This window comes from Stenella coeruleoalba (assembly GCF_951394435.1).
Source record: "Stenella coeruleoalba genome assembly, chromosome: 8".
NCBI lineage: Eukaryota > Metazoa > Chordata > Mammalia > Artiodactyla > Delphinidae > Stenella > Stenella coeruleoalba.
The window spans coordinates 11,037,149-11,063,224 of NC_137154.1; the positions used below are offsets into that span (position 1 = coordinate 11,037,149).

General features: G+C 41.5%; 1 protein-coding gene across 1 annotated transcript in view; it reads left to right on the forward strand.

The window, feature by feature from the left end:
* The window catches only part of LOC307189871 (uncharacterized protein), a gene marked incomplete at both ends in the record, with an annotated part of 39,144 nt that extends 20,000 nt beyond the window's left edge, over positions 1 to 19,144 (forward strand). The window contains 6 exon segments of the mRNA XM_079928360.1: positions 1,657 to 2,618; positions 2,717 to 2,724; positions 18,152 to 18,389; positions 18,392 to 18,613; positions 18,616 to 19,064; positions 19,067 to 19,144. Of these exon segments, the coding sequence (XP_079784486.1) occupies positions 1,657 to 2,618; positions 2,717 to 2,724; positions 18,152 to 18,389; positions 18,392 to 18,613; positions 18,616 to 19,064; positions 19,067 to 19,144 (1,957 nt within the window).
* Between the last annotated feature and the right edge of the window lie 6,932 nt (positions 19,145 to 26,076).

A 26,076-nucleotide genomic window follows, 5' to 3' on the forward strand; every position in this document is an offset into this window, starting at 1 on the left:
TGACCCACCTCCTAGAGAAATGGAAATAAAAACAAAAAAAAAACCAAATAGGACCTAATGAAAATTAAAAGCTTTTGCACAGCAAAGGAAACCATAAACAAGACCAAAAAACAACCCTCAGAATGTGAGAAAATATTTGCAAATGAAGCAACTGACAAAGGATTAATCTCCAAAATTTATAAGCAGCTCATGCAGCTCAATAACAAAAAAACAAACAACCCAATCCAAAAATGGGCAGAAGATCTAAATAGACATTTCTCCAAAGAAGATATACAGACTGCCAACAAACACATGAAAGAATGCTCAACATCATTAATCATTAGAGAAATGCAAATCAAAACTACAATGAGATATCATCTCACACCGGTCAGATTGGCCATCATCAAAAAACCTAGAAACAATAAAGGCTGGAGAGGGTGTGGAGAAAAGAGAACACTCTTGCACTGCTGGTGGGAATGTGAATTGGTACAGCCACTATGGAGAACAGTATGGAGGTTCCTTAAAAAAAATACAAATAGAACTACCATATGACCCCCAAATCCCACTACTGGGCATATACCCTGAGAAAACCATAATTCAAAAAGAGTCATGTACCAAAATGTTCATTGCAGCTCTATTTATAATAGCCTGGAGTTGGAAACAACCTAAGTGTCCATCATCGGATGAATGGATAAAGAAGATGTGGCACATATATACAATGGAATATTACTCAGCCATAAAAAGAAATGAAATTGAGCTATTTGTAGTGAGGTGGATGGACCTAGAGTCTGTCATACAGAGTGAAGTAAATCAGAAAGAGAAAAACAAATACCGTATGCTAACACATATATATGGAATTTAAGAAAAAAAAATGTCATGAAGAACCTAGGGGTAAGACAGGAATGAAGACACAGACCTACTAGAGAATGGACTTGAGGATATGGGGAGGGGGAAGGGTAAGCTGTGACAAAGCGAGAGAGAGGCATGGACATATATACACTACCAAATGTAAAATAGATAGCTAGTGGGAAGCAGCTGCATAGCACAGGGAGATCAGGTAGGTTGTTTGTGACTACCTAGAGGGGTGGGATAGGGAGGGTGGGAGGGAGGGAGATGCAAGAGGGAAGAGATATGGGAACATATGTATATGTGTAATTGATTCACTTTGTTATGAAGCAGAAACTAACACACCATTGCAAAGCAATTATACTCCAATAAAGATGTTTTATATATATATATATATATATAAGTAAATCAATAAAGTAAGTACAAATAAAAAATAATGAAAAAGTATTTTTTTTAATGTGTAAGATTGTCAAAGAGTAAAGCTAAATAATTATGGGCAGTGTTGAATGGGATGGTAAGGTATATTGTCATAAAATCTTGAACTTGTGTAAACTAGTACCAATTTTTAGACAGCGGTTTGGCAACATCTGTGTGTTTATGTGTGTGCACACGTGTGTGTGCAGAAAAATTTGCCACAAACTATCACGTATAACTGAGAAACGGGATTCCCAATGTTTTTTTAAATAATTTTTATAATTTCTTACATTGTTTAAAAAAGTTATCTTGACTATGGATAATTTTTGTCCAAAAACATGAGACTATATCCAAAACAAGTATGCTTCATAATATTAAAAATAGACAATCATTAACCCAAACTTCTGCAGTTTGAAGGGACTTCAAGACAAGGGCTGGAGGAAGGAACAATACAACAGTCACCAAATTTATCCTCTTGGGATTCTCAGATTCTCCCAAGCTCAAGATTGGTCTCTTTTCAGTGTTCTTGGGGACTTACCTCTTGACAGTGGCCTGGAACCTGGGTTTCATTATCCTGATTAGGATGGACTCCTCCATACATACACCCACGTACTTCTTCCTCAGCAGCTTATCTTTATCCTTCTTAGATTCCTGCTATGTTACTTCTACAACACCCAAAATGCTCTCAGACTTCTTCCGGAAGCCTGAATTCATCTCCCTTATGGGATGCACCATGCAATACTTCTTTTTCGCTAGCCTGGGTCTGACGGAATGCTGTCTCCTGGCAGCGAAGGCTTATGATGGCTATGTTGCTGTTTGTAATCCTCTGCTCTACACAGGTATCATGTCCCCCACCCTCTGTGTGCAGGTGGTGGTTGGAGCGTATATAGTTGGATTCTCTGGCTCATTGATCCAACTGTGTGCTTTACTTCAGCTCCATTTCTGTGGACCAAATGGTATCAATCACTTCTGTGACCTGCCTCAATTATTAGTCCTCTCTTGCTCTGAAACCTTTCTCCTACAAGTGATAAAGTTTCTGATAGGAGTGATTTTTGGTGTGGCATCCGTCTTAATCATCGTGATATCTTATGGTTATATCCCTGCCACCATCCTGAAGATCAGCTCAGTTGAAGGCAGGGCCAAGGACTTCAACACCTGTGCTTCTCACCTGGCAGCGGTGACGTTTTTCTTTGGATCAGAACTCTTTGTCTGTATGCACCCCAGCACTGATCATTCTCCGGGCTATGACAAGATGGCATCAGTCTTCTATACAGTGGTGATCCCCATGTTGAATCCTTTGACTTACAGTCTAAGAAACAAGGAAATCAAAGATACCCTTAAGTGGTGTAAGAAGAAGAGAATGTTTTCCCATTGTCACAGTTAATTAAAGGTCTGGTAGATTAGTGACCCTGTTGACTGGAAGTTTCTAGACTATGTAAGAGAAATGCATTTAACGTTATTCCTGGTGCTCTGGCAGGATTTCAAGTGAGTCAACACATCTAAATCCAGCACTGGCTCAGTGCCAGGCAAATCCTGTGGCTTCTTTGAGTCTTGACAGTTGACTCTCCTCTCTTACGCCAGCAATGACTTATATTAATAAGTCATTAATTAATATATTAATTTTATATAAATTAATATATTAATTAATTTATTAATTTTTTAATAAATTAATATATTAATTTTTACATCAATATAACCTTCAGTTTCTCAGTGTTTGACCCTTACATACCCTTTCAGAATTTCAGACTGCAGGCAGGAGAGAATGGGACTAAACACAGGTCAGTAAATGATCTTTCTCATACACAACATCACAAGTAGAACAACAACCACTTTGTTATAGACTTCAAACTCTCTGGGTGCCTAGGTAAATTCCAGTTGATGAAAATGGGGATGTGGAGAGAACCATAACTTTAGACTTTGACATAACTTCCTCACCATGGAAAATAATACCACACGGAGTTTCGTCTAGAGTTTGTTTTCTGAGTTTCTATTTTTAGAACCTAACACCAATAGGAGAATGAACAAGGGATTTCTATGATACTATCCTGACCCGGGAGAGCTAAAGTACAAAGAAAAGAAGTGATCATTTGAATTCTGAAATATATTGAAAAGATTACATTTCTGTTATTATGGCAGATTGAATAGCATAGATGCACCCACCACTGCAAAACTGCTAAAGATGCTGGACAAAATATTTTTTAGAAAATATTTAAAAATACACTTCTGAGCAAACAAGAAAAGAAAAGGAGATCTCCAACCTCCAAATGTAAAGAAAAATCAGGAATCCTGAGAGTAAAGGCAGCTCTGAAGATGACTTTCACATTGGGGGGATCTGCTGAACTCTGGTAATATTTGGCCTGTATTGTGACAAGCACGTGAGGCTCGGGGAGAGGAGACCAAACCCAAACTCTCGGGGAGAGTTTGATAGGAGACCCAGACATACGTATGAGAGTCCAGTGGACTAGACCTTGATATGAAAGGAAATTAAGGGAAAAAAAGTCCTATCTCGGGCTTCCCTGGTGGCGCAGTGGTTGAGAGTCCGCCTGCCGATGCAGGGGACACGGGTTCGTGCCCTGGTCCGGGAAGATCCCACATGCCGCGGAGCGGCTGGGCCCGTGAGCCATGGCCGCTGAGCCTGCGCGTCCGGAGCCTGTGCTCCGCAACGGGAAAGGCCACAACGGTGAGAGGCCCGCGTACAGCAAAAAAAAAAAAAAAAAGTCCTATCTCACAAAAAAGAAATCTCAACTCTCTCAGGCTTACTGCTGGGTATGGGGAAAAGTAAACTGAAAATTTGTAACCATGCACCCTCATGGAGGTTCGTGGTCTGAATTCACACAACCTCTGCAGATAAAGGAATCTTAGGTGAGAATTAATTTTAAAACAGCCCCAGGTTGGTAGTACCCTCAAGTACCAATCAAAAGCAAATGCAAATCCTTAAGAGAAAATCTTAAACCCAAGCTGAAATAATTCCCCCATATAACTTGCTGAAGAAAATCGAGTTGTACAAATCTTAAAGTACACAAGGAAACAAGACCTGATGGATGAAAGCTAGAAAGACCCGTCATGTCAAACCTACAAAGACATCAGGAATGGCAATTGTCTTAATACAAATAAACATTAGATATGACTGATATGGTCAAAGTCAAGAAGGGGAATTGAAACTATCTTTAAAGACCAGGACAATGGAGGATTTCTGCATCTGGAGGTGTGGTGAATTATATGTTATACCTGAATGACTCTCGTAACTGAAACACCTGAAATGTTAAATTGGAAATAAAATCATCTTTTAAATGAACTTCCAGTTAACTTAATGAAAAGGAGTAATAAGCTAAACCCTCAAAAGTAGTGAAACCAGGAACGCAGGAGAGTAAACAAGTGCTGGAGAGTTGGAGAGTCTTGCTAAAGGCTAGAGGCCCTGACTTCTACTATGCGGACTGCATGGGTGGTGGAGGCTCAGAAGACAAGACTTAGGACATGCCCCAGGGGAACTGGAAGGCGATAACCTCAGTATAAATTAGCAAGAATTCCCACAGATTATGTTCAAGAACGAAAAAGAGCAGTTCATTGTAAAAAATAAAATAAGCACAAACCTCTATCTAGAGTCAAACGCCCATAACTGAGAACCGGCAGGGGCAACATAGTCCCTAGAAACAGACCTGAAAACTCTTAAGATATTGGCATTATTGGTAAAGAGGATAAGGCAGTGAGGCCTAGCTACGGGGAAACACAGATGAAATCTCCCCTCAAAAGAGACACCCCCCTCCTCAAAGGGAGAAATACTAAAAATAGGTCAGAGACCTGGTGAGTCAGAGCTAAAAACTGTAGAACCGAAAGGAAGAAGGTTGCCATTTGCCACAAGTGGATGGAACACAGGGGCATATGCTGAGCCAATAAGCTGGACAGAGAAAGACGAATACATAGGCTCTCACGTGTATGTGGAAGACAAACAAACAAACAATCTCACAGACACAGAGAACAGATGGGTGGTTGCCTGAGGCAGGGAGTAGGGAGAAGGCAAGTGGGTAAAGAGAATCAAAAAGTACAAACTTCCAGTTATAAAATAAATAAGTCATGGGGACATAATGTACAGCCTGGAGACTGTATATTGAAAGCATTGTTAAGAGAATAAATCTTAAAAGTTCTCATCACAAGAAAAATAATCTGTAGCTATGTGACGATGGATGTTAACTAGACGTTGTGGTGAGCACCTCACGATGCATACAAATATTGAATCATTATGTGGTACCGCTGAAACTAATATAACGTTATATCTCAAAAAAAAAAGCAAAAGGAAGAGCGTTGGTATATCTATGCAGTGGAATATTATTGGGCCATAAAAAGGAGTGAGGTGCTGACATCTGCTACAATATGGCTGAACCCTGAAAACGTCGTGCCAAGTGAAAGAACCAGTCACAAAGGACCACATGGTGTATGATTCCATTTTAATGAAATCTTCATAATAGGCAGATCTATACAGACAGAAAGATTAGTGATTGCATAGGGATAAGGGGGTGGGGAGGAAAGGGGAGTGGCTGCTGGTGAATATGGGTAAAAATATTTAATGGAAACATCCTAAAATTAGATTGCGGTAATCGTTGAAAAACTCTGTGAATAGACTGCAAGTCACTGAATTGCACACTTTAGAAGGCTGAATTTTATAATATGTGAAGTATACCTCAGTAAAGCTGTATGTTTTGTTTTGTTTTGTTTTTTAAAGAAAGAGGCTGGAAAGTGCACAGGACAAAAGGCAAAGGTCTTGGGAAGGCACAATTTCTGTGGTGGGTATTCCTTAAATACTTGGTAATGAAAGAGAAAAAGGAAGTGAGCAGGGAAAATTAAAGGTCCTAAGAAAAATTTTGAAATCAAGCAAAACACTCACCCATCTCTGTTCCTGAGTAAAGTGACTATACAAAAGAAATTGCTCTTCTCTGTACCAACAGAAGAGGACACCCTTAAGCTAAGAAACCCAGTTTAACGTTCAAGCCCCATTCCCTGTTTGATCCTCATAGAACCCTGCACAGTCTCAGACCTCAGGCCCTGGTAGAAACATGATTGAGCAATACTTCCAGGATCTAGCAATTCCCCCACCTGTTGTGCTGTGGCATGGTCCAGATATATCGTTCACCAACAAGACATATACCGAACAACTCAGTGTTCTTGGGACAGTGTTACCTAACTCAGGTCCGGCTGCTCACTGCTCAAAAATCCATACGTGAGAGAGACAAATGTTGGTAGAAGGGAAAGTTGCTTTTAATCAGAATACCTGCAATCTGGGGAGATGGTGGACTCCGTGTCCCCCAAAAACCATCTCCAAAGATTCTGCTTGGCCATGAAAGTTTTTAAAGGGAAAAAGGGGAGCAATGTCAGTTAATCATTGAGATATGGGGTCAAAGTCATCCGCATTCCCCGCTGTGTGTAGACTTGTGTGCAGGCTTACTGACTTTTTGTGTTTTTCTTTAGATGCTACCTTTTTCACGCAGCCTGTGAAAGGGGAAGTTAGGGAAGAGATCTGGTCATCTGTTAATTACTTATTCTTCATTTCTACTTCTTGGATCTACAGAAAGAACCAACAGATTAGGCATGGTATTGTGTGGCCAAAATATGTGAAATATGTGTGAGGGCCGGAGATGAGTAGAGCGTGGGGGTGCCTGCTTTAAGGTTAGTGACAAGACAACAGGGTCTCCCGCTGAGAGCTCCTTCCTGCGAAAAACCGCTTACAACAGAACTGAGACAAATGAAAGAGCAGGAGGGTGCAGGGAGCCTTTTTGGTCAGAAGTAGAAATGAAGAGATTCACCATAGGTTTCCTTGAAATAGCCATTTCTCTTTATGCACTTAAAATATGGCTTGACTTGTTTAGTTCCATATAGATTGTCAAGAATGTATTACATAGCCATAAAGATGACCAAATTAACCAATGAATTTGAAGAGGCAAGTAAAATGGAACAAAGTCTTATATACATATGATATATCGGTTATGAGACACCAACATGTGATATCCTGTTAGACTTTCATTAACCAGTAGAGGGAGCTCCATCAGAAGGCTCTACTGTAACTGAGGACTTAACACAAGACTAGGAGAGCAGTGGACAGATTTGACTAGTGACAGCGATGACACTGACTTCAGTGTAACTGTTTACAGTTTGTATCCACAAACTTTTGGTCTTCATGACAGCTTGGCTTTGAGACCCTCATCTTGTAGATGAGGAAGCAGAACCCCAGCTCACATTTGGAAAGGTGGCCTAGCAAAGGATCAGCAGACGAGGGACAAGGCATGCACGTGCAACTACGTCATCCCAGGGGACAGAACATTAACACGTCTCCCACAGTGGTCCAGATAGGATACTCTTTTCTCCCAGGAGTTGCCACGTTAGCTGGAATTATCCCTTCAAACTTGGTATGGCTGTCTGAGGAAGGCCAAATGCATTCACCACTGCTCTGTGCCTAGGACACATGAATACTTACCTTCAGTACTTCTCTTCACCCCAAGGGTTCACAACCTTTCAGTCCCTTATAACTGTGGATTAAGATAAGAAAATTCTCACTGTAAGAAAACTCCTCCTTGAACTAAACAACAAGCTCTTTCCAAGTAACTTCAACCTGGTTTCATCTGCAAAAGGGACGTGAAAATATCCTCCCTCCCAACTTCATAAGATGCAAGATGTGACACTCTCCTTGAAGAGGTGAGTAAAGCTACAAAACTCCATTATCTTCTCTTACCCTGTTCAGGAGGAAGACAGTAAGCAGAGAACCCAGCCACACTGTGCTCAGAATTCTGACCTACAGAATTGTGAAATAATAATATGCCTATTGTTTTTTTTTGTTTGTTTTTTTTTGCGGTACTCGGGCCTCTCACTGTTGTGGCCTCTCCCGTTGTGTTTGTTTGTTTTTAAGGTTGGCATTCTTTTTTTTTTTTTTTTTTAATTTTTATTTATTTATTTATTTTTGGCTGCGTTGTGTCGTTGTTGCTGTGCGCGGGCTTTCTCTAGTTGCACGGAGCGGGGCCTACTCTTCATTGCGGTGCGCGGGCCTCTCATTGTGGTGGCTTCTCTTGTTGCGAAGCATGGACTCTAGGCGCGCTGGCTTCAGTAGCTGTGGCTCGTGGGCTCTAGAGCGCGGGCTCAGTAGTTGTGGTGCACAGGGGCTTAGTTGCTCTGCGGCATGTGGGATCTTCCCGGACCGGGGCTCGAACCCGTGTCCCCTGCATTGGCAGGCGGATTCTTAACCACTGCGCCACCAGGGAAGCCCATGCCTATTGTTTTAAGCTGCTAGATTTGTGTTAATTCATTATGCAACAATGGGAAATTAATATCTTCGTTTACATTTTAGTTTGCTTCTCTGTAAATCTACCCTCCTCTGAACTTTGCAGTTGATACCCTGATGAAGTTTTAAAAGTTCCTGTATAGAAAAATTGTCCTGTTCAATTCAGGAAACAGTCACCAAGCTTCTGCTTGATGCCGAGCACTGCAATACAAAGATGAATAAGAAGTTGAAGCCCTAAAAGACCTCAAAGAGAAATAATACAAGTAGACGCATAACTGTTGTCTGAGTCAGAAAGTGATAGATGCCATGAGAGCGTAACAAGTACAAGCTATGAGAGTTTAGAACAGGGAGAATTCATATCCAGTTGAGGGTGTCAAGAAAGGTTATCTTGGGCTGGCTGTGGGGAACATGATAGGGAGACAACAGAAGGCTCAGGAAGGATTTTACGCAGCAGTGAATTTCTTTGTGGGGTTGTAGACCTCATTTAAATAGCTGATCTCACCAGCAACCTAAGTCTGGGAATAGTACAGGGAAAAAGAAGAAAATCATGAGGGGTGGTAGTAGGAATAGCTTAGAGCCAGTAGACTCATGAACCTGGGAGGGTTTGAGGAACAAAAAGCCACCAAGAATAGGTTCACTGACAGTTGCATAGTAGAAAAAGAAGAAGTTTCGATAAAGGGAAATGTTAGGGTTTGAGATTTTTAAATTTAGCAGTCTCCCATTATGGTGAGGTCTGGGATGGGGCTACCACATTGTGTTACTGGGGTAGCATAGAGGTTGAAGTTGGTGGAGGCATAGAGGTCAAGACAGTGTACAGCTAGGGAATTTCTAGGCGTCAACCTCGAAACCATCTGATTTCTCTTTCCGGTTTCCCTTAATCGTAGAGAGCTAAATAAATGTTGACTTGAGGAGCAAACAGAAGAATGAAAGAATCAGAGTGAGGTGAAGTCAATCCAGAAATATTTCCAGCATTGCTGAGTTCAAAATTTGGTCTTGAGGAGAGGCAACAAATGGGTGAGTAATAGGTTCTTTCTTGCCATTCCTAGCATGCGTGGTTGCTCTTAAGCTGACTGCCCAAACACATTGGGTTAGAGTGACGTGTTGAGACCTCAATCAGAGATATAATAGAGGCAGTGCACAGAGGGAATCTGTTGGGTTTTCCCTCTATCTATCTGCCACATCTGATAGAGAGAATTTCAAGACCATTTTCAGATTTTCAGCTCATTAATGATTCAGTTAAATAAACAGATACTTGATACCCGACAGCTGCTCTCTCCTCTCTTCCTCTCTTGCCTCTCCAAGACAGCAACATCCATGTAGACTAAAATGTTCCTTATTCATCTGGCTTTTTATGGCCTCATAGACAAGGCCTTTCCCACCATCTGGGATCCAACTGGATAGCGCTCTTCAGTGAACGTTAATCAACCTGACTGCCTGTATCCAATCACAGCTGCCTTTTCTCCATGAAATTCAGCCCACTGAAATGTGCTACTTTTAAGATAAAGCAAATTCAGAGTGGTTGTACATTTCCCAAGCAACATCAGCTCTGGGTCATTTTAAGGTCTGTTTTAAGGGACAACTCAGCGTTGCAATACACAGTTAATTGGATGCACGATTCCTACTGGCTCCATGCTTGTCCATGTTCTGTGTCCCAGAAAGGCTTCTTCAGGAACGTCTGGGGTGGGCTCTCTCAGCAGGGGATACCACAGCAATGCGGCTTCCCAGAAGAGCCTCAACCCTTCCCATCACTCCAAACAGCACTGAAGGCTCAGAGTCTCTTGAAGAACAGACAACAGACAGTGTGTGTGAAGGGCGACATCTGCCTGACACGTGTGGTTGAGCAACTATTTTCTAGGTTTTACGGTGCTGGTTTATAGATCTATTCTAAGACTGAGAATGGATTTCAGAGAATACCTTCTCCATTTACCCTGGACCCAGAAAAGTAAATAAACTTCTATGTAACTTTCAGTGAGCTAAAACAATGACTGGCAAAGGCAGACGAGACCAGCTTTAAGCAAAAGCATAGCGTCCTATAATTTTGCCCTCTGTGCCGCCTCCTTCCTTTTTAAGCCCCTCCCTTTCTGATTCTGTGTTCCCTGATTCACTGATTACCATTTGCCTCCATTGTTCTCATCCAACCTTCCTTCACCTCTCATGATTGGAGGCACAGGCTTAAATTCTGGCTTCTGCCAATGACTGGCTGTGATCTGTGAGTAGCCATGACTGAGAACTACTGCAGCAGAGTAGCCATCTCCAAGGCCTTTCCTTCAGTCTCCAGATCTGTTCCAATGTCCCTAATCTTGAGAATTCTTTCCCCTGACCTTGCCAGCCATGACACCAGCTTTCCCATTTCCTTCTCTTCTTTTACTGCTAAACTGGGATCTCATTTTTTTCTGCACCTGGCTTTACTCAAACCCTCTCTGATCCCCACTCCAGATATCCCATCTGAGATTGATGGGCTCCTACTGAAACTGTGCTGGGCAGATCACCATTTCCTTCTTGCCACATCCAATGGCTTTTTATTCATATTTTTCTATCTTTGATTTCCATGCCAGGTTCACCAGGCATCACTGGGTGGTAAGGGCTTTGAGGATCAGGGTAAGAAACTTGGGTGTCGTCAGGCTATTAATGAACAATACGAATGAGTATTCTTGAGCAAGGAGAGACACGTTTGGACCTGTGTTTAGGGAGGTCTTCCTGCAGGTCAAGGAGGAAGGATTGAATTGGAAAGAGTCTGAAGGCGAAAAGAAAGCAGTTGGAAGACTTTGGCAGATTATGACCAATCAGGTGAAAACTGCCCGACAAAAAGGGACTGGGATGGAGATGCCGCGGAAGGCGGACTTTATTCTATTGAAGATATTCTTATTCTGCCAATGTCAAAGAAAGAGAGCCCTTTCTGAAATTTTGCCTTGGGAAGAAGGGAAGGAGCTAGGCAGGGGTTTTTAAAAACACCACAGTCTTCCAGTAATTCCATCCTTACACCCTTGACTCTGCAACGAGGAGTAAGAAACTAGAGGGTTTTTTGGGTTTTATTCACATATTTTTTTAATCTAGAAAAGATTAACTACATACAAACGACTGCACTGACCATGGTGACCCTTTCCCCAATGTCAAGCCTTAGAGAGATCCCAAGAATGTAGGCCTAAGGCCAAGAGCTGGGAATTTGGGGAAGGGGTATAATTATTTTAGCTTCACAGTAAGAGATTATGACCCTGATAGGAGAGAAGTGGATGCGGTCTGGGAGTGGAGAAGGGAAGAGGCAGAAGATTTTTCTCATCTGGCTGCAGCTTGAAGAACTGCCAACATAAACAGGGTGTGGCTGCCATCTTTCACAAATCCTCGAAAGGAGCCGCAGAGTCCTGTGGGTTTGCACAATACCCACTTCCTTCTGTTCCTTCCATGTCCTTTCACCAGATACACAAATAGATTTCAAGTCTTTTCAAGTTGGGTATTTGATAAATCATAAACAAAACATGGACATGAAGGAAATCTGGCCTTAGTCAAACACCAAAAGTTATTTTTCTTTTAAATTCCCGACACATAGTTTTTTTTTTTTTTTTTTGAAAAATGAGGCCTATCGAGTGATTTTTTTCCCCCATTGCCATCCGTTTTTCATGTCCTTGTCGGGGTGGGCGACGTGGGGTATAGAGGACTGAACATGGACTTTGGATTCTGGAAGACCTTAGTACAAATGCCAGCTTTATCACAAGCTCTCTGCATGACCTTTGGTAAGCACTTCCCCAAAATTCCTTTCTCTCACCTGAAAATGCATTTAAGAATGCTTTCCATTGGGAGCTACCGTGAGGCTATTATGAAACAAAGGATACAAAAGGCCCAATCTATACAGCCAAAAATAGTAGTACCTGTCAGTCTTCTTTCCTCTTTTTCCTCATTGTACAAAATCACAGAATCTTAGAATTTTGAAGAACCCATTAGGTCATCTAATTCAGTCTCTCTGTCTCTCTCTCAGATAGCCTATTTATTTTACTTTCTCCCAGTTTTATTGAGATACAAATGACATAACATTGTATCAGTTTAAGGTGTACAACATAACAATTCGGTACAGGTATATACTGTGAAATGATTACCACATAGGTTTATGTAGTTATGATACATCACCTCACGTAGTTACAATGTTCCTCCTTGTGAGGAGAACTTTTAAGATCAACTCTCTTAACAACTTTTAAATATATGATGCACTATTGTTAACTATAGTCACCATGCTGTACATTACATCTCCAGAACTTATTTCTCTTACAACTGGAAATTTGTTTTGGTCACCTTCACCCATTGCCTCTGGCAACCACCAATCTGTTCTCTGTTTCTATGACTTTCTTTGTTTGGTTGTTTTTAGATTCCACGTATAAGTGAGATCATCACTGTCAACTGTACTATCTTCTCCTCACGTACTTCCAGTGATGGAGAATGTACTCCTTTCCAGAACACCCATTCTACCTTTGGCCTGTCCTATTGTTTCCTTATAATTTCTCTGTCTCTGTCTCTTTCTCTCTCTCAATTTTATCCATTCAGTCCTAGCTCCAACCCTTGGAGTCATTCAGAAGATATTTTTACATTGAAGAAGTTCTGCAAAATAACTGGTGCTTTACAAAGGTAACTGCCGTTGATGATATAGTTACTTATTTTGAAGCCGAAAGCCACTCTTGGCTTTCACTGCCTCTAGGGATACATTACTGGAACCAGACCAGGGACTAGAAATATAATGGAAGCAGGGCCAATGGAAATCAACTCCACCCAACCAAAGCTGGCATCCTTTTTCCCTCCGAGCCCAGATGGGCAGCCAAGCTGCCAGTAGGTTCTCTCTGGGATATGTCATACCCCACAACTAGAGAGATCCAATGGTACGTCAGAGAGAATGGACCTTGCTTTAAAGCCCCATCAAGTCCTTCCCTTGGTGGCCAATTTAAAGTAGCTACGTATAAATTTTGTTTATCTTTTTGGCCAACACCAGTGTTCCAGGTGCAAGCAGAGATGGGTTTCATTTTTGTCACAAGCTTCTGGTCTTAGCCATCTGACCGAAACCCAGAGTTTAGGGAGTTGTGGGTGAGTTTGCCTTTTACCCTTCTTTAGATATGGTTCATGGTGAATTCTAGAATCACAGAATGAGAGAGTTAGAAAGACCCTTGAAAATGAGGAAGGTGGAGCAGGCAATATGCTGGAGTCCTCTTCCCTACTGCTCTGACTTTGACCAGAGGAGCTGAACTTGACCTATTTTATGTTCTGGAATTCTGCAGAAGCTCTCATTTTTAAAAAGTTTCTGCTATTTACAAATGGAAATAAGGAAGGAAAGAAAGAAGGAAGGGAAGTGGACTAGAAAATAATGATCTAAGCTGATTTTTTTCTAGTATAGACAGGAGATAAGAAGATTAAAATTCAGAAAGGCAAATATTTTTTCCCAGGGTAACACAGCAGAAAGGTAGGAGAAACAGGACTTGAAGCATTTTTCTTTTTCTTTTTTTTTTTTTTAAGGTTTCAGTCCAGGGCTTTTTACACTATTCTAGACTCATGAATACGTGCATGTGTGTGTCTGCAATTAAAAGAAAAATCATACAATTTCCTTGGATTCTCTCTAGTGACCATTGAAACTCCAGGTTTTAGAGTAAGGTAAAGCAGAAAGAGCTAACCTTGGAGAATGAGATTTAGGTCCTAATTTCACCTCTGGTACCAACCAGCGGTACAGACAATAACTCTCTCTCTTTGGCTTCAGTTTTATTTTTTATAATGGACAAAGGCTAGGCTAACTGGTTTCTATCTCTGATATTTTATTATTTTAGGTGTATCACCAGAATTTTCTGGACATTCAGGGAGTATTTAAAATAGGGCAGATCCAATAGTCTTGGAATTAGGGAAAGTTTATAATGTCTATATAGTAACTATCTTATAGCCCTTTATTCAACCAGATGACATATATTCATTGGACACCTATAATCTGCTATGCACTGTCACAGAGAAGGAGAAAGAATTGATGAAAGCAGAAAACACATTTCTTTCCTGCATGTTATTCTCTCTAAGTTTTCTTCATCATACCCTACAAAGTCATCTGAAGTGCAAATAGGCTCTATACCTCAATTATATCATTTCTTTGGGAATCACCACATTAGAACCTCATTGCTCTTTATTTTGGTAGTGGCTTAATTTTGTTAAAATATGAATGGACTTGCTCAGGTGGAGGAGAAGAAAACTCTTGACAATGATTTTCAGAGTTCAAGTTCCACATAACCAGTCTTGTCCAGTCAGTTGGGATGGGGAAAGTATAATATCTATTGCTGCTCCATCTATACGATTGTCCTATGGATTGCCCAGACCCATGGCCAGGTTCTTTCAAAGCACTCAGGAGAAACAGGCTCTAGAGTCAAAGAATCAGGCGTTTAAATCTTGGTTTAGTCATTTAATATCTCCTTGAGCTGTCATAACTTCAATGAGATTCTTGTCTGTAATACATGTCTTTTGGAATTGTAAATTGAACTCATTCAGCAAATACTATTTAATGTCCACTATGTTCCAGGCACAGTGCAAGGAATTAAGGTTATAATGCCCTCCCAGACTTCACAGTTAAGATTACAGACAGAACAAGTCAGCAAGCAAAGAGTAAATACAGAGTGCGGTAAGTGTTATCAAATAAGCCAACACGTTGCTATAAATATTGGCAATAACAAAGTTTTTATTACTTCCTACATCATAAAGGGCATATGGTTGAGTAGCAATTATTATGTACAAGCACATGCACCTGGGGTTAGTCAGCCGGTGCAGTGGAGAGCAGACCCTGGATTAGGGATGAAGTACATCTGGGTTCAAACCCTGATAGTGTGGATCCTTTGTTAAATAATAAAAATATTTATTTTCCCCTCCAAAACATGATGTGATTTATTTCATTTAATATTCACAACCTAGGAGGTAGTCCTAGTATTGCCTCCCCTTTACAGTAGAGGGAACTCAAAAGAGATTTGAGAATCCTGTGTCAGTATGAGCAAGGCCACATAGCTAGTGAGTAGTGACGCAAGGATTGGAGACTAGCTATGTCTGACATCAAGGCCATGCTTTGGAGGACCACCAATACCATGAGCGATGTGAAAATTTTGTAGAAACTTAAAAACACTAAAAATAAGTGATGGTGGTTCTCAGACCATGCAAACTAATTTATATATAGTTATTATCATAAGGAAATTTAATGTATGTCTCATACTCTATTTCTGTATCTTTACCTTCAGATAATTCAGGTCAAAGTGACCAGGTTATCGATGTAGTAATCACATAAAAGAATTGGCAATTAGCTTTTATCACACTCTAAAAATGTAATAGACTAGGTATCACAGAACCTTGAGGCTGAAGTAGCAAGAATCAGGATGAATCTTACTAAAATATACCTTTGAAAACAACTGTAAATGTGAAAAATGAGGGGGGAGGGACGAGTTGTCTGGCCATATATGGTTTATCTTCTCGACTGCACTGCAGAATGAATGGTGCTGTTACATCTCAGGGAAGAATTTGTTTCTAAATCTACCTATTTTAATTCAAATCATCATCAGCTTTCTTCCTGGCCTTTGAAGCAACTTTCTATTCTTGCAACTTTCCAATCTTCCTTCTCAGCCTTCTTTCACTCTCATCCATCTTTTACACTGCTTCTGCACTGCTCTCAGTTATATTGTTAAACATGTACTTGAGGGCTTCCCTGGTGGCGCAGTGGTTGAGAGTCTGCCTCCCGACGCAGGGGACACGGGTTCGTGCCCTGGTCTGGGAAGATCCCACATGCCGCGGAGCGGCTGGGCCCGTGAGCCATGGCCTCTGAGCCTGCGCGTCCGGAGCCTGTGCTCCTCAACGGGAGAGGCCACAACAGTGAGAGGCCCAAAAACCACGTACTTGACATCTAGTTCCTTGCTTACAAAAAAAAGTTAAATTTAAAAAACAAACAAAAATAAAATGTTCATGTCTTCCCTTTGGCCATAGGGGAAAGGTCAAACTCCTTAGCATGATATTTATTCAACAAATAGGTATTGAGCATCTACTATGTGCTAAGCACTGGTCTAGGTGCTTGTGATACTTCAGTGAACGAAAGAGACAAAAATGCCTAAAAATCTTGGTCTCCATTGAGCTTACATTCCTGATGAAGGAGAGAGACAATAATCAACAAACCAATGAACTATATGCAATAGTAGGAGGTGATAAGTCCTATCAAAAGAAGAGGGCAGGGCAAACGGGACAGAAGCCCAGAAGCAGAGAGAAGGTTGAAATTAAACATGAATATGTAAACACATATATGCAATTATATATAATAGAGTATGTGCAATTATATATGGAGCAAATGCAATTACGTATATGAAACATTTCAACAAATGTCTTCACAATCTTTGCTTTTGAAGATCTTTCACAATTTGTTCAGCCCCTGCTGTCTCTCAAAAGTAGCCTTATATTATCTTCTCTTTTTTTTTTTTTCTTGCGGTACGCGGGCCTCTCACTGTTGTGGCCTCTCCTGTTGCGGAGCACAGGCTCCGGACGCGCAGGCTCAGCGGCCATGGCTCAAGGGCCCAGCCGCTCTGCGGCATGTGGGATCTTCCCGGACCGGGGCACGAACCCGTGTCCCCTGCATCGGCAGGCGGACTGTCAACCACTGCCCCACCAGGGAAGCCCCTATCTTCTCTTAATTCTATTTAGTCTGTGCTCCTGCCATGCTCATGTTTTTAAGGCGCCTCAAACAGTATGGTCTCCTGTGCTTTCACAAATACTTTTCCCATTTTTAATATAAAGCCTTGAGCCAGCCACCTGTCAACCGCTCACACACACAACTTTCATTCTGGTAACCCCTTCCTCATTGCTGGACTCCTCCTCAAACACATCTCCTCTCGGAAGCTATGTCCAGGACCCAGGGCACTGTGCAAATACTACTCTGAGAGCACTGTCACGCTGTGCTGTGACTTGTCTGTTTCCTGACTATCTTATACAGTATGTTGAATATTTTCAACTTAATAGGAATGTTTTATTACTTCGTACATCATCCGCATTTCTCTATCAAACAAATGGGGCAAGGTGAGTTGATAATATTTGTGCAAAATGAGCATAAGCTTTTCACAGGGTTGAACTTTTGTTTCCTTATCCCTTTCTTGAATCTCTAAAGGGGATGCCAGTGTTTCAGATCTCTAAGTGCTTCGTTCCTCTGCTTTAAGGAAAAAGAACACCTTGACCCCATAAAACCTGGTCAGAACAGACTATGGTGATAAGAAACACAAAATCACCTCTCTAGGCATTTCTTCTCAAAAAAGAAAAAAAATCTAGTATAAATCTGAGTGGCTCATTAATCCAATCACAATGCTTGGATCAACTGGAAAAAAAATGGGGGTACTTAGCCCAAGGGCTATTAACAACCTCCTTTGATGAAGTCGTGACATTGACAGTGAAGGTGATGATCCAGGTAATGCAAAAATGCCAGTCTCTTCTGGGACCTGTCACTTCTGCATAAACAAATGAATCGGATCAGGGTGGTGACAATCTCTTTGAAAGACCCAATAAATGCTGTAGAGGGGATTTCTGCATTGGATGGGGGTAGGACATTTGCCTTCCACTGTCTCTTCTGGCTCTGGGGCGTCTATGTTTCCATGACAGAACAAAATGGTTTCTTCACCTGGATTTTCTTTGCCCCAGGAATCTCATTTTGGGGCTTTGAAGGCAGCGGAGAGAAGAGAGATGGCCCTGGGAAGGAATATCAGCATGATGACCAGTTTCATCCTTTGGGGATTTTCAGAGCCTCCAGAGCGGCAAGTTACCCTCTTTGTACTGTTTCTGGGGATCTACTCCATGACTCTGGCTTGGAACCTGGACCTTACTGTCGTGATTGCCATGAAGTCACACCTCCACCCCACCATGTGTTTCTTCCTTTGTAACTGTCCTTCACTGATATTTCATACACCTCCTCTATAGCCCTTAAGATGCTCTGTGACTTCTTCAAGGAGCAGAAGACCATCTCCTTTGTGGGCTGTGATGCTCAATTTTTCTTCTTCATTGGCATGGTGAGCACAGAGGGCTGTCTCCTGGAAGCCATGGCATATGACTGGTACGCTGCCATCTCCAACCCTCTGCTCTACACAGCCTTCATGACACCCACCATCTAATGGGGGTGGCCATTACAGCGCATGCTGGAGGATTCCTCACCGGATTGGTCCAAGCCAGCTCTATATTCTGGCTCCATTTCTGTGGGCCACGAATCATTAACCACTTTTTCTGTGACCTGCCACCGCTGCTGGTCTTGCCTTGTCCTAGTACCTTCCTCAGCCAGGTAATGAACTTTCTTGTTGTGTGTACAGTTGGTGGGACTTCAGCTCTTGTGGTCCTGGTTCCCTATGGCTACATCATTGCTGCTGTCATGAAGATCCATTCAACCCAAGGGCCAACAAAGGCTTTCAACAACTGTTCCTTTCATCTGACCACAGTGATTCTCTTCTATGGCTCTGGTCTCTTCTCATATCTCCATTCTAGTGCTGGCTACTCATTAGACCAAGATAAGGTGGTGTCCATGCTCTATGGAGCTGTGATTCCCATGATGAGCCCCATCTCCCCATCAAGGAGATCAAAGATACATTGAAAAAGCTCAAGGAGAGAAAGAAGCAGATGTCCTCTCTGTGTCTTATAGTTCCTTGAGTTTAAAAGAAAAAACAAACAAAAATCCCTTAAGTTTTGCTATATGTAATCATAATAATAAGTGGCCCACTTATTATTAGTAATAATAGGAATCTGAATAATAATTGAAAGAAACTCTTTCAAATAAGATCCCCAACCTACATGCCTACTGTGTAATTAGGCTCTACAAAGGTTTGTTCCTTCCTTTTACTTTTCTTGTCATAGACTGGTAGGGTTTCAATTTTGATCACTTGCAATAGAAAATAAATATGCTTTGCTATGATATTCCTTAGCTTTATGGCCTCAGGTGCTGTGTCCAGGTTGCTTTAGAGCCAGCTGGGGCATGGCCTAGGACCATGAGCATTGATTAGAGACCTGTTTACAAAACACCACTCATACCAGTCCATTCACTATTTGGGACAAATTTTTTGTTCCCTTTGCCTTGGATACTTACCTATCCAAAGGTTGATACTGACCAGGAAGGCTGACTCTCTGACCTGAGAGCCCTCATTGAATTGGGTTCAGCAGTGGTGACTCAGAGCCAGCAAAGCAATAGGGTATCTGTAAACCGTGTGTGAAAAGAGACCAGGGTCACATCTGTGGGGTCATGGTGTCCCCTGGGGTCAGAAATAGGGACCTAAACCAGCAGATCCAAAGATGTGAAATCACAGTGAGCAAAGAGCAGAGATAAGGGTAAGGGAGAAGCCCTAAAGGAGAGCAGAGTGCCATACGGTTAATTTTCTTGGTTGAAACTGCCTAGTGACTGGGTGGGACCTGATTTAAGGAACAGAGTCAGAGAAGAGAGTCTTCCTCTGGCAGCTCTGATTCCATACCTGTTCCCTAGACCAGCTTCCACTCTTGCTCTGTGCATATTTGACTTACTCTCTGTTCTCACCTCAACCCCAATTGACTTTCACTCCATATACTAGAGTTTGTATCTTTTCTACTGTTGCTCCGGAATTTGAATGCAACCTGTTCCATGATTCTGGCACCCCTGCTTTCATTTTCATGCATTATCTCAGAAGGGGCCCCTTCTATGTCCTATCCCAGATCTCTATGACATGATTTGAGATAGGACAACCAAGTCAGTGAGTTTGCAGCAGAATTGAATGTGGATTTTAATTTGTCTTTGATCCTATTCTACAAGATGGTTCTTGAGCAAAGGACAAACATTTATGAAGTCTTGCTTCTTTAGTGGTTGTGTATATAAATCATGGTGAATCGTGACAGCCTTCCCTAAGTTGCAACAACTTTGGCTGTAACTCTTCTGCTTCTGTCCTTCTTCCAGTTCATGCTGGTATTTGATCCATTCTCCTCTGACCACTTGGATTACTGGGAGTTTAGGTATAGGAGGGGTATGACTTTGAAGTTTGTCTGTAAAGCCTTCCTTGGCCCTTGACTCCTCCAGACATAGTAAAGAGTTACTGCAGTGTATTCCCATAGCATCCTCTATTTCATCCATCAGCTCCTACAACACTACTATTTTTATTTTGTTTATTTATCTTCCTTCTACTCAAGTTGTAAACTACTCCCTACTGTTTCCCTGAAGCATAAGCTATGACTGGGACAAACTCTGTGTTAATAAAATTTTTTAAATAAACGAATAAATAAATCCAAATTCACTTGGTAGATGATTTAGAGATTCATCTTAGGCCAAAGGAAGGAATTAACACTTATTAGAAGCTTATTATATGCCAGACATTGTTCTCAGAAGCTTTTATAAACTTCATTTCAACTCTATAACATACAAATTCCCTATTCAAAAAAAATTAAAACACCATAGGTAAAGGGATGTTTAAACCAGAACCCTCAATTTTAATCCCTTCCTGGTCTCCCCAAGAGGTAGCTATGGTTTATGTTGGCAGACATGTAAATTTATACTTTTTCTGCTTAATAACATTCACATATGTACCAATCAAAAATACATCGTACTGCTTTATGTAGCTCTCTGTGTATTCACATAAATGAAATCATATTGAATGATCATTCTATACCTTGATTTTTTAGAAATTCAATCATTATTTCCTGGACCTCCTTCCATATTATACATATAAATCTACCTTAGTCTTTTTCATTGTTTCATAGAATTGATGTGCCAAAATGTATGTACCTATTCCTCCCTGATGGACATTTAGGTAGTGTCCAGTTTTTGCTAGTTTATTACAAACAGTGTTGCAACATGCATGTCTGTACATACACTTCCTGCTAATATGCACTTTTATGGTAGAAACTGAGAAGTTGAATTGCTGCTTATAGGACATGTATATTTTAAAATTTTGATAGACACTGCCAAGTTCTCTCTAGAGCGGCTCCCAATGGACCCTCCTGTCAGCAACGTAATAGGGCAGCTATCTCTTCATACCCTTGGTGAAGGATGATACTATCAAACTGAGTTATTTTTCCTCCCTGATGCCTCTTTAAATGTATTCTTTTAATCCTTGAAATGATCCTATTAGATAGGATCGTTTATTGTCCTCATTCACTTACTACAGAAAGTCTCTAATATACACAATTTTTTTTCTTTAGTTTTCACAACCACACTATGAGATAGGGGTGTTAATCGTCTTTATCTAAGAGATGAGATATGTAAGACTCGGGAAGGAGGTTACGTAACATACACAAAGGCACACACTAACAAGCTAAGGAGATCCTAAGTGCATGTCTACACGACACCAAGGCCATTCATTGAAAATACATATTCTTACACGTATGCTTGGCATCGTCCAGAGACGAAGAAGGAAATATTAAAGCAAATTCTGTAAAAAAAAAACAACAGAAAAACAAAAAACGACTAATTTCTCAAGTCAGGCCTGATTTCAGTGCATAAAGAGAAAGGACGACTGACTGACTTCCGTTAAATAGTTAGGATTAGTTTCAATAAGATCACCACTTAAGTTCTATACCAGGAGCTTTATTTAAAACAATAATTTAAAAAGCATTATTCAAAAATAGATTTGTTAATGGAACAAATATTTTTTACATCTTTATTGGAGTCTAATTGCTTTACAATGGTGTGTTCATTTCTGCTTTATAACAAAGTGAATCAGTTATACATATACATATGTTCCCATATCTCTTCCCTCTGAATGGTTTGATTCCCAAATAACTATGAAACAAGGAGAAACCAAAATGTTAAAACAAAACCAAAATTGAATTAGTAATGAATGAATAATGTTCTTCAAAGGTAACAATAGTAATGGAGCTCCAACCCAACTTATAGCATCTGTTTCTATATTCAGATAAAGAAATGACCAGTTGTGCTGTAGGCTCTGGTGAAGGAAAAGTCTTGAGAGGCAATGTATCAAGATATCAGGGCAGGGCAGGTTGATGCCTTGAAGTTTCACTCTGGATTAAGCCAGATAAAAAAGAATTTAGCAGACAGCATTGTATCAGCCTCCATAGTGAATCGTTTAGCGTGGAGGACCCCAGAAGAATTTTACTCTCTAACTGCTTTCCTATCAACAATTTTTCCATATTTGTCCCATTAACACTGTGCATTGCATCATTGAATATGGAAACACAAGCTCTTTCTACACTGATTGCTGAGAAGTTTTGAGTAAAATTTGTGACTCATCTGTAGCAAGAATTTAGGTAACTCTGAGGAGCACTTTTATTCTTACTCCTGGCTCTACTCTGCAATTCTACTTTTTTCTCTCACCAATCTTTTAATCTGTTATTTTGTACATTTTATATATCTTTGCAAGCTGCTTGCTCAAACATTTTGGAACCAAGTAGAATAGAAAGATAACCAAAGAGTTTGCTTTACCCACCAGGTCGGTGCATTAGAAAGTGAATCCATTTTGGTTCTTTGGGTCACCTATATCCCTAACCTTAGCTGAAATCAAACTTATCTCCCTCATCTGTAGTCATCCAAGACGCCTTTTCCATCATTCTCCCCATTCTCTGTCTCTTTCTGTTTCTTTCTCTCTGCTTCTCTCATCTGTCTCTGTCTCTCTGTGTCTATCTCCTTCTACCTCTGTGTCTCTCTGTGTCTCTGTCTGTCTCTACCTCTGTCTGTCTTGGAGGACCACCCGACCCGCTGGTCCAGGTTGAGACCTTCCTCTCTGGTCATTTATAACCCTGTACTTCCTTTTCCATATAAAGCATCATTGTTCAGTGTCTATCTTCCCATTAGACCATAATCTCCATGCAGAGCAAGTGGTGTCTGACATAGTATTTGCACAATAAGTTTCTGTGAGTACGTTAGTAATTTGCTCTATCTCAGAACATGTTTAGTCGTCAGTGATCTCCTAGTGACTAGTCTATTCCACTTCCCTCTTTCACAAATAAAGAACTGAGCCTCTGGGTGGTGAAATAATTTGCAAATGACTCACAGCTGGCTACTGAAAGCACTCCTCTCCAGCCCAGCAATCTTCCCATGTCTACACAACAGCTGGCCGTTACCATCAAAATCTTACCCAAACTGCGGTGAAAGGTCCTATAAGAAAGAATGCAATACGGTCTAAAAACCATATTGCCTCACAGTCTGGCAGCTTTGACTTCCTGTTTTCAGGGAAATCTTCCCACTTCAGCTCTGTCTCATGAATTTTATGGCTAGGGAAAGTTTTCTCCTTCTCATCATAATTATAATGCCCCAACTGGAAGAAACTGTAGAAACTGTACATAGACTGGCAGTTTTCAAACTGTATTCCAGGGACCCTGGTGATCTGCCTCCTCCAAGTGGTGAGAAGGAAATGAAGCCATTGGGCTTTGGGGCTTTGGCCCTTGTTCATTGGAGGCAGCTCTTCTTTTCCATGAAAGTTTCCCTGAAAGACTGCATTTGAAAATAAGGGTTCCACAGCTAAAATCATGTTTATAATCTACAAATTTAATACAATCCTCTAATTTGGGGAATTAGAATTAGGAAATAAAAGCCCAGAGGAGAGAAGCAATTTGCAAGAGAACAACGAGGCTGGGATTCAAACTGAGTTCTCCTGCCTCCCTGTGTCTTGACCACGCATTTTTCTCTACACACACACACATATACACACACACACATACACACACATACATGCACTACACACATGCACACACACACTATACACATACACACATAGGCACAGACACATACACACACATGCATACACACAGACACACACACTACACACACATGCACAGACACACACACTACACACATACACACACAGACACATACACACACTACACACATATATACACACTACACACAGACATGTTCACACACATACACACACTCACATGCACTCACACACACATACACAGTCACACACATACAGATACACACACTCACAAACACATACACACACATACACACTCATAAACATACACTCACACATACACGCACTCACACAGTACACACTCTCACACACATACACACACACATAAGTGTGGAAATGAAAGGGAAGGAGGGAAGGAAATGGTTCTCGTTGACATCCTACTGTCTGTAAAATTGGTCCGAGATCTTTCTCCACCAAAGGACCTCGGCTTTCTCCATCCTTCCCTCCCTCCATCTCACGCGGTAAGCAGCTGCTCTCCATGCCCCGTGCCTCATGAAACATTCTGTTCTCGTCACTTCCTGTGGAAGCTGTTCACGATGTTCTCCACCTTTCTCCAGGGGACGCAGGGAGAGGGAGAGCAGAGCACATTAGAAGCCCGACTCTCCCTGCAGAAGGAGAGCTGTCCCCTCTGGAGACAGGGTCTCAGACTTCAGTGAAGGTGTTCTTTTACTGGGAGGAAGGGACGTGACAGCAGGAAAGTTTGTTCTCCAAAGCCCTTGTGCCACAACGTATGTGCCCGCACCCCCATTATACCTATGAAAAACTTAACTGCACAAAATAATCATAACAAGAGAGGATTTGGCTGGTTGAGCTGACCCAGGTGAGACTCCCACACCTTAGACACACAGGCACAGACCCATTTCCGCAAACACAAAGATTCAAGCTCAAAACCAAGAAAGGGAAATCTGCGGGTGCTAGAAAGAGAGAGCTCACAATCAGAGCAGCGAGTGGGTACTTAGGCCTGTGGCTGAGGGACATTCGGAGCCAGACGCCGACCTCAGAGCAGGGTACTGTGGCTTTAAGGGCTGTGGGAGATCACCCAGGCCACTGGTCCTGTGTACAATGTTCGAGGGAGGCTGGAACCATCCTGGGAATCAAGAAGCACTGCCTCTGCCACCACCTGCCGATGAGGAAAACTCCACCCACGCGCCCGTGGAAAATGGCTAGGACTCCTGCCATCTTAACAGAGATCAGAGAACCCCACGCATGTGTTGACACAGATGGAAGGTCTTAGTTCACATCGACTCCAAACCAAGAAATTAACACAAACTCTGGTCCAGTATGATTATAAGGCCTCAGCAGAGACAAAATGAAAACCACCTTGGAGGAAGAGCTGAACAAACCGGTGCAAACCAGCCTTGCACGGCAAACCTCAGTGGAAAAGGGGCTCGAGTCACAAATGTCAAACCACACAGGGAAATAAGTCACCAAAAGGAAGTTTCAGCAGGAACAACATGGGAGAACATACACGCCATGACCTGCACAGAACAAAATCTTCTAAAACTTTTAAAATAAAAGATCGCAGCTGTAGCTTTCAAATTGAGGCAGGTTGTAACTGGAATGCAGACTCGTGCCTCATGAAGATGCTGGAAAGGACCTCAACACACCCTCTTATTTTACATATTGGGAAACAGAGAGAGAGGGGGGAAATGACTTGTCTAAGGTCACCAGCAGGTTAGTATAGAATGAGGAACAGAATCCACGTCTCCATATTTCTAACCCTGTGCTACTTTTCCTGCCCCATGATGCCCTAATTTCCCAAGATAGAAATTAAAAACCTACCTTCAAGAGAAGACCAGGAGGAAAGGGGGGCAGAAAAGCCTACTTAAGACCCAGGAAACCCCCAAATCAGGGCTCTGACTCTTACTAGCAAAGCTCAGGTTTGGTGTTCGAATAACTAGATTTTTTTTTTTGGCC